The sequence below is a fragment of the Cervus canadensis genome, chromosome 2, assembly GCF_019320065.1.
Source record: "Cervus canadensis isolate Bull #8, Minnesota chromosome 2, ASM1932006v1, whole genome shotgun sequence".
In the NCBI taxonomy this organism is placed as follows: Eukaryota; Metazoa; Chordata; class Mammalia; order Artiodactyla; family Cervidae; genus Cervus; species Cervus canadensis.
In genome coordinates, this window is record NC_057387.1 from 87,859,364 (window position 1) to 87,868,344 (window position 8,981).

At 55.1% G+C, this 8,981-nt stretch overlaps 1 protein-coding gene across 4 annotated transcripts in view; it reads left to right on the plus strand.

Moving 5' to 3' along the window:
- GLIS1 (GLIS family zinc finger 1) overlaps positions 1–8,674 on the plus strand; it is a 238,449-nt gene extending 229,775 nt beyond the window's left edge. For all 4 annotated transcript variants that reach the window (XM_043461274.1, XM_043461273.1, XM_043461271.1 and 1 more), the window contains exons 8-11: positions 2,015–2,171; positions 6,316–6,494; positions 7,089–7,256; positions 8,181–8,674. In XM_043461274.1, coding sequence (XP_043317209.1) covers positions 2,015–2,171; positions 6,316–6,494; positions 7,089–7,256; positions 8,181–8,338 — 662 coding nt within the window. In that variant the 3' untranslated portion in view covers positions 8,339–8,674. The remainder of the gene's footprint in view (positions 1–2,014; positions 2,172–6,315; positions 6,495–7,088; positions 7,257–8,180) is intronic.
- The last annotated feature ends 307 nt before the right edge of the window (positions 8,675–8,981 follow it).

Here is an 8,981-nt window from a genome sequence, read left to right on the forward strand (position 1 = left end):
TGGGAGCAGAGATGCCCGAGACGGGGGCAGGAGGGACTGGGGCTGAGAGGCAGAGGGCCCCCGAGAGCCCATTCAGAGCCTGGGTCTCACGCCTGCACCAGAGGCCCCTAGCCTGACGGGCCAGCGCCTGAGCCAGAGCCTCGCTTTAAATGAACTTTCTCTTGGTATCATTTGGGAGGACTGATTAGCTGCCCATTGCATGACTTTTGGCAAATTACTGAAGTTCTTAAGACTTAGTTTCTTCATCTTAAGATGAGATCATGTTATCTCCCCAATTGACAGTTGTTGAGATGCTTAAACTCGATAGTGTGGGAAAAGACCTTGACGTGTAGTATATTCTTAATGAATTGTTGTCAATAATAACACATTTATTGTAAGAGTAGAATTTCACCTAATATAACCCCTCCATTGAATGTCTATTGCTCTAACTCTAGGCCAGGGTTGCAAACTGTTTTTGGTCTACAAACTGTGCGGTGCCATAGTCCGCCCCACTTCCTATCATTATCCCCTGCCAGTTCACTTATTCTGCTCCCTGCTGTGCCACCTAAGGCACTGAGCTTGCAATCCCTGCCCTTGTCCTGCTCAGTTCCTGGTAGTGGTTCCCTGAATCGCAGGCCTGGGATGGGCTAGCCTTGGAACCCCAACCAAGGGGTTGAGAAAGGAAAAGTTCCTCCTTGACCCCACCCATGAAAAGAGTGTGGTCTGTTTTCCAGTGGTCCTCGTGCGGTGCTGAGAGCATTGAGGGTGGGTCCAGGACGACCGGAGCGACACTCAGAATGTAACAGCTGAATACCTGATGCAGCCTCAGTGCGGCTCAGGGCCCGGCCCGCAGGTCCACAGAGTCCTCCCAGGGCATCAACTTGATGAATTGATTTCTGGGAAAGTTATGTCAGTTTCTGTGAAAATCGGTAAATGTGGCAGATTAAAGAGGGGGTGCAAAATTGGCCCCATTTTTTTCAGATAAAATAGGGAACATCAAAAAATTGCAACCCTTGCTGTGACCTCCTCAGGCTCCAGTCCCAGAGGAAGGACTCGTTCTCCTCTCTTAATTCAGGTTCCTTGTGAAGGTCTTTAGGAAGCGTTGGCCTTGGTCACTACTCTCAGGCTCTCGGTGGGGTCCCTGGAGCAACATGTGACTGACATGTGTCAGTCATGACACATGGTGACCCCCGCTTCCCTGAGCAAGATGTGTCCCCCATTTGATTCATTAGCCAACCTGCCTTCTTAACAAGGGAAAGACCCTTGGGAGTAAAAGGTGATAAAAGGTGGCCCCACTTGCAGGCGTCCTCCAGAGGTTTAGAATCTGAGACTCGAGCGCGGCTGACACCTGTGCTCAGTTGAGACCCTTGTACAGTGTACACCCTACACAACCGTCTGTGGCACCCCTTTTCCCAGGCTGACCTGCCATCCAGCCAGCACAGCCATCCTGTCCCTGGAACCCCTCACGGCAGACACCCAGGCTCTCCTCGCACACCTCTGCAGACGGGCAGTTCATTTTCTCCAAGGGCAGCCTGTGACCTTACCGCAAGTCTGCCTGAGCTCCAGTCTGCTTCTCTCAAGCTTCCTTTCATCCCAGGGCCTCTGTCTACTGGGGCTCCATGGAGCAAGCCCCTTCTTTCCCGGAACAGCTCCAGAGATTTGAGGCGGCTTACTCCATTCAAATCTGCCTCTTCCCCAGTAAATACACACACACACACACACACACACACATACATACTCTCTCTCTCTCTCTCTTTCACAGGGTCCAACTACCCCACACCTCTGACAGCCCATGTCAGCCCACCTCTGTGCTCAGCATGGACCTCAGCGCCGCACACAACCCTTCAGCTACAGCATGAACAGAGCACAGTGGGGCCATTATCTCCCCTGTCTGTGCTCCTAACCATCTAGGAATACAACTTTGCTGGTTTCACTTCTTGTCTTTCTCCATAAGCAGGCACACAGTTCCTGGGGTGACCACAGCCGTCTCTAGGGCGCAGCCGAAGTCCAGTGATAATTGTTTGCTTCCCTGCAGGCATGTATCCTGGCTCCATCACCCCCCATAATGGGCTGGCAGCAAGCATCCTGCCCTCTATGCATGATGTCCCTTCCAGGCACCACCCACTGGACGCCACCACCAGTTCCCACCACCATCTGTCCCCTCTGCCCACGGCTGAGAGCACCCGGGATGGGTATGTATAGCAAGCCAGTCCTCCTCCTCTGGGACAGCAGATGGGCACCTGCATGGGCAGCAGGTGAGGGCAGGCATCCCACACACTAAATGGTTGTTACTGATAATGAAAGTAGCCAGCATTTATGCAGCACCTACTGTGTACTGTGCTCTGTACCAAATACTCACTGGGCAAAATTTCCTCCTTGCCTCACAGGCATCCTACCAGGTGGATTATATTATCACGGGGCTTCCTGGCGCCTCACCTCGTGCCCCGTCCCCTCCCCCAGTGGGGGCAGCCCCAGGAAGGTGCTGCATCCCCCCTACCCCTGACCCTGACCCAGACCCTCTGGGCTGGGCTGCTGCACCCAGGCTTCTTGGGAGCCTCACCCTGACTTCTCTTTGGCTTGTACTGTGTGTTTGGTGAGCCGATTATTTGCCCCCACCACCCACTCCGTAGATGCCCACCTAGGCCTCGTCCCCACTTCTGGCCCTGCAGCCATGACCACTGGCCGGGGCTGTCCAGAAGGCTTTACTGCAGGACCCCTTCAGGAAGGGGGCCTTTTCCTCCATTCAGTGTGGTTCCTGTTGTGGTCACTTAATTGTCTAGAAAGGAAGAATGTGTTAATTGTTGGCCCCTAATACTTGGGAAATCTTTTCCTTGCAAATGAGTAGAGGGAAGCCTCACAGCCCTTCCCCCTACCCTTCTTGCTACTTTTGCTCATTACCAGCAGGACTTGAGCAAACTTATCCCCCAAAGCCTGATCCCACCACCTTCCTCCTCCCCTGTCCTTCCTTCTCAAGGTCGAAACCTCGGCATTGGCCTTGGCCTGCTTGTGCCTGGGGCCGCTGGCCTGAGTTCATTACCCAGTTTGTTGTCCAGGGCTCCTCCTGCTACTCACTCACCTGTTTCTCTCAGTGTCCAGTTACTGATCCCCTGGTATGGGGCCACTGATTCCCCCAGCCCTGGTGAAGCTCCCTGTGATAGACCGACAGGGATTTCCCACACTGGGCGAGTAGCCCTCTGGGAAGAAAGAAGAGGCTGTGGAAAGCCAGAGAAGAACCCAGTGCAGTGGGGGAATATATCAGGGAGGGCTTCCTGGAGGTGATGCTAAGTGGGGCCTCCAAGGTTAAGTAGGAGTGGAGAGGTTGGGAGGAAGGGCAGGTGTGGTGAGAGCTTAGTGTGTTCTGGGAAGCCTGGACCTTCATGTGGGGTGACAAGGTCAGGAGAGAGGTCACCAGGGCCAGATCACGAGGCCTGTGACAGGACTTGTCTGCAAGGTGTTGAGCAGTGAGCAAGTCAGGTTTGGGGATGAGAAGACACAGCTTGCAGTGTGGGGCTGGGCTGCAGTGTCCACAGTGAGTGAATGGCAGCCCAAGCCAGCACCAGTGGGAAGGAGGAGGGACCCCCAGCAGGCGAGAGTCCCATGGCGTGAGCAGGACTTGAGGACAGTCTGGCCGTGTTGGGAGAGGAGAGCTTGTCAGAGGTGAACTCATGGGCATGCAGGGTGTGCCCTAGATGTTCACAGAGCAGGGAAGTCTGGCTGTGTATGCCAGAGAGCCACAAAGAGGCAGCCTGATGGAGCACCAAGGGGAACCCAGAAAATCAAGTCTTCCTGGAGCCTAGTTTCCTCTTCTGTAAAATGGGCATTAAAATACCCTTCTCTGCGAAAGTGGTGAGGATCATGTACACAAGCCTGATATTGTACGTGTCAGCCAGTATAGGCTCCATGGACACTAGCCTCCTGTCCCTCACTCACCCACCCACCCACCGGCTCAGACCACCTGCTCACCCACAGCCAGCCCCCAAACATCTCCAACCAAAGACAAATAAACCACAGAGGCCTTTCCCCACTCAGGCCTGTGCACTCTGCTCCGCCTCATTCATCACCTGCCTGCTGCCTGTGTAAGTGCCCATCAAGAATTCCTGCAGCGAGAGGCAGAGTGATGACAAGACTGAGACGGGACCCCCAGCCCGCCCGGCCACCCGTGCCTGCGGGAGCGACAGGCAAGCCATCCCCACCAGCCAGGCGCCCAGGCTCCCCCGGGGCTGCCTGAGAGAAGGGCCCTCATGCCTGACACCAGGACCGGGCCCAGCTTGAATGGGTTTCTTTTTTCAGCCCCTGAGAAGAGGCGAGGAAGGGGGGAAAGCCTTCAGCCTCCCTTTCCTGCCAAAATCAACAAGGAAGGCCACTCGTGGCTCCCTGGCGGTTTGCTGGGACGTTAAATAGCTTGACAGAATTATCTGATTCACTCAAAAATATGCTAAGAGGGCCTGACTTCATGACCAAATTTATTTACCCTGGCTCAGAGAAGACGCCCAATAGGGTGGTTTTTTTTTTCTTTTCCTCCCCGGCCATGTACGAGGTATGAAGCCCTCGTCTGCCAGGCCAGTGAGGTTTTTATTAATTTTTATAGGTTCCAATTGAAGCAAAAATATTTGATTTAGGGATCATTTGCATGACTCAGAAGAGGCGCTCCAGACGATCTTTTTCCTTTAGAGTTCAGGTAGAGCGGTAGAGCCTCAGCCTCCCCGTCCACTTCGGAGAGAGTCGTGTTCTGTTTAATTTCACTGGCTGTGAAGGTGGCAAATGTGAATTTATGGCAGGTTTGAGACAGGAAAAACAAACTTTGAAAATGCATGTTTTTTCCCCTTCAGATCTGGTTCTCCTTAAGTCTGCAGTGCTGTTAATCTCTGGATTTTGTAGTTGAGTGATTCAGAAACCCATTTGTTAGTATTTATCAGCTGTTTGCTGTGTGCCAGGCCTGGTGCTGAGCAGGGAGTGACTGAGAAGACCAGGCCTGGCCCTCCCCACAGGGTCTCTCCCAATAGAGAGGATGGACAGGAAGTAGGGGAAGAGCTGGGGTGTGGGTGCCAGGATGGGGTTGGCATAAGACAGGAAGGTACCATGCAGCAGGCTGGAGGGAGGAGGAGCCACCCTTCTGGCCATGCCTGGGCTCAGCCTCAGCCCAGAGAACTGGTTTTGAGGACACATGGCTTGTACACCGCCCTCCACAGTTTCTAGAGCACAGTTGTAGACCCACTTGATGACCCTGTGAGAACAGGCTTAGAAATATTAATGATGGTGATAATGATAATAATGATAATAACTCATGGAGCCTTGAAGAGGATCATTTCATTAACTTCAGGAGGCTGGCCTGTACCTCCAGTGTCTCCGATCCTGGCCTGGGGACCAGGGTCCCAGGGCGGAAGCCCTCTTCTGCTGTCTTCAGCACACTCACAGGGGTGCGTGTCCCAGACACTGGGATGATGACAATGCGGTGTCATCACAGGGGCAGGGACAGCAGGAGGCCCACGTTAGAGAGAGCAGATGGGGACCCTGCAGAGCTACAGATGTGAAGACCACCAGCCTCTCCCCAGATCTCCTTTCTCAGTTTTGAGAAAGACACTGGTCTGTCATGCTTCCTCGAGTCTTAGAGGGTGGGCAGGGATAGCATGGCTAGCCTGGAGAGTTACATGGAGCTATGACAGTGAGTATATGGGGTATTCTAACATGAATGGTCCAACATAGCCATTAATGCAAAGAAGAAAATAAAGACTCTGAACCTCCACACTCTCTGTCTTCCTGCAATCATGGCACATAAATAGTTCAGAGGCTGTGAGCCTTCAGCCTAGTCCCCCTGACCCCAGAGTCATTGTGGTTCACGTGAGCAGACCTCAAGGGCTCAGGAAGGCGGCACAAGGAAGGGACCTGGTGTCCAGTGATGTGCAGCCTGGTTGACATCCTGCCAGGGCTCAGCTGGGTTCAGGGCCAACAACTGTTAGCCACTGTGGTCTTATTTCAGAATGTGAGCTTCCTTCAGGCTTTGTACAAGTGGAGGTGGTGAGTCCCCCATCACAGGATGTATGCAAGTGGAGGAGAGATGGCGAGAGATGTAGACAGAAAATCCCTAAAAGTACACCATGCAGGAGACTAAAGCCCAACTTGGACAACAGGCCTAACTGCTTGTTTTCCTTCCCTTCGTCTTGATGATAATGCTGATGATTCGTGGAGTGGCTCAGAATGTTTCTGACATCATACTGGCTGCTGTGTCTACATTGTTTTATTTAATTTTACCCTCACAGAACCCACGAGATCAGTGCTGTGTGTCTGGGACTAACTTGGACAACCTCTATGAACCTTGGCTGTCTCTCTTCTCTCCAGGTTGGGACCTGGCCTCCTCTCGCCCATGGTCAGTCCACTGAAGGGGCTTGGGCCACCCCCATTGCCACCATCCTCCCAGAGCCATTCTCCGGGGGGCCAGCCCTTTCCCACGCTCCCCAGCAAGCCACCCTACCCGCCCTTCCAGAGCCCTCCACCCCAGCCTCTGCCCAGCCCTCAAGGTAAGCTCTGGCCGGGATGGAGTGGGCCCTTTGCAGATACACCCAGTGACTCCCGCTCGGGCTGCATGAGAGGAAGGAGACACTGGCTCTCGGGGTGGCAGTCAGGTACCTGGAATGATGGCTGCCACTGAGGGCCACACTGGGAGAAGGCGAGCGACAGGTGACCCGATGTGCCTCACCGGGGGTCTCTTCCAGGAGGAAATTTGTCATGAGGGGCGAGAAAGAGTTTGTCCCACCCACCAGGCATCAAAGGGAACATCATGGGGAGCAGTGGCTGAAGGTGGGGATGGCTGGCTCTTTGGAGGAGCTGTGAGCGATGGGGTATCTTAGAGCAGAAAGGCATGGAGGACCCCAAGTCCCTGCCCTCCAAGCACTGTCGGCAGATGCAGCCATGTGACAGCGCTTTGCCCAGCTCTCTCCAGGGTAGGACCCCCGGCACCTCCTCTGGCCTGGGGCTCTCTCCTCCCATTCACACCCACCAGGCCCACAGGACAGTGTGGGAGGCTGAGTTGCATAGCGGGGACGGGGACGGTCCCCTCCTCCCTCTCTGGGCATCTTCGCTCTGAATGCAGCCCCTGCCGCCTCCCCCTGCAGGCTACCAGGGCAGCTTCCACTCCATCCAGAATTGCTTCCCCTATGGTGACTGCTACCGGTCGGCCGAGCAGGCAGCCAGTGGGGACGGACTGGCGGGGGAGGCCCATGGTTTCAACCCCCTGCGGCCCAACGGCTATCATGGCCTTAGTGCACCTTTACCTGCCCCAGGTAAGCCGGCTATCATGGCCTTAGTGCACCTTTACCTGCCCCAGGTAAGCCTGTCCTGCGTGCCTTCTTCCCATTCTTGTGCTCTGTGCTTTGTGCATGTCGGGAGGGAGAACCCAGTGAGAGGGGAGGGCTGCACACAGCCCAGGTGGAATCAGGCCCAGACCACAGGGCCTGGTCGGAGTAAGAGCATCAGAAGCGGGGTCCAGAAATTCCCAGATCAGTCTCAGGGCTCAGAGCTAGCTGGAAGCTACAAGGACTGGGCAGGATGGGGGCACCAGACAAAGGGGAGACTGGTACCCTGTCCCAAGGCCCTTTGGGCAGCTGTGGGCGTGCAGTAGGGGTGGGGGGATGAGCACCAAGGCACAGCTGAGCACACACAAACCTGTGGGTCATCTGCATGTGAGCCTGTGTGTCCCTGCTCACACACGCATGCTCCCAGGTCTGCACATGTCTTCTTTCTGCACGTGTTTGTGGGGCAAGTCTGTGTGGGCACGGGTGTGCATGTGCAGGTAAGGTCAGCACAGGGGCTTCCTGGCAGTGTGAGCCCGCTGTGGGTGTAAGGAACTCCCTGGCACGTGTGCTCCACATCGCGTTTGTGCTGACGTTCACTCCCTGTCTGTGCACACGTGTCCTCCTCCTGTGATCCCTCCTTTGTGTGTGTTCACACATGTGTGTGCATGGTTGTGTATTAGCAAGTTTGGGCCATTTTGTATGAAGGTGCTTGTGTGCAGGTATATGGCTGTGTGTTCAAGTACAGTATACTCTGTGAGTGGACACGTGTCACACATGTACACCTGATATGTACCTGCTCAAAGGTGTACTGGGGGTGGGCATGAGGTGGGGAACACAGAGGGCTGTGTTCTGTTTGCTCACACGTGGTTGGTGCGAGTTCTCCAGCCTGGACCCTGTCCCCCACATCCACAGGCTACGAGGCCCTGACCGAGGCCCCGTGTCCCCCCACGCTGCCACCGCAGTCATCTGAGGACGTCGTGTCCAGTGGCCCCGAGGACTGCGGCTTCTTCCCTAACGGGGCTTTTGACCACTGCCTGAGTCACATCCCCTCCATCTACACGGACACCTGAATGCTGCCCACACCTGCCGGCCCTCCACCGCTGATGCTACCCCGCCCACCGGCCGGCTGTTCCCACCTTCGGGGCACCCAGCCGGAGCAGCCAGGCCACTGCTCCCCAGAACGCAGCCGGGTCTGGCCACGAGTGAGCCTCTAAGCCCCAGCCAGGCGCTCAGAGGTGCCCGTCAGGATCCGTGACCTGTGACATCCCTTGACTGTGTCTTCCTCTTGTCTCCCCAATGGTTTTGAAATCACAGACCTCGTGTATATAAATTGTACAGAACTTGTTTTCCATGCCCCTGCCAGTTTTATATTTTTGGTTTTACAAGAAAAACATTAAAAACTGGAAACGAGACTTGGGGGCTGCTTTGTGATTCAGCCTAGAGGCTGAGACCAGGAGAGCGGTGGAGGAGGGCATAACGGGGCAGGGGTGCAGAGCCCAGCTTGGTCCCTGGCTTCTGTCGATGGGAACCCTGTCACATGGTCCTGCCACGTGCTGTGGGCCTTACAGACACCAGCACTGGTCCCAGGACATCAGTGAAAGGCAAACGCTCATGCCCGCTGGCAGGCAAGCAGACCAAGGCTGGGACTGAAATTGGAATTCCAACATGACCCAGACCTTTGCTCTCTGCACTGACTCCTCGGTTGGTGGAAAA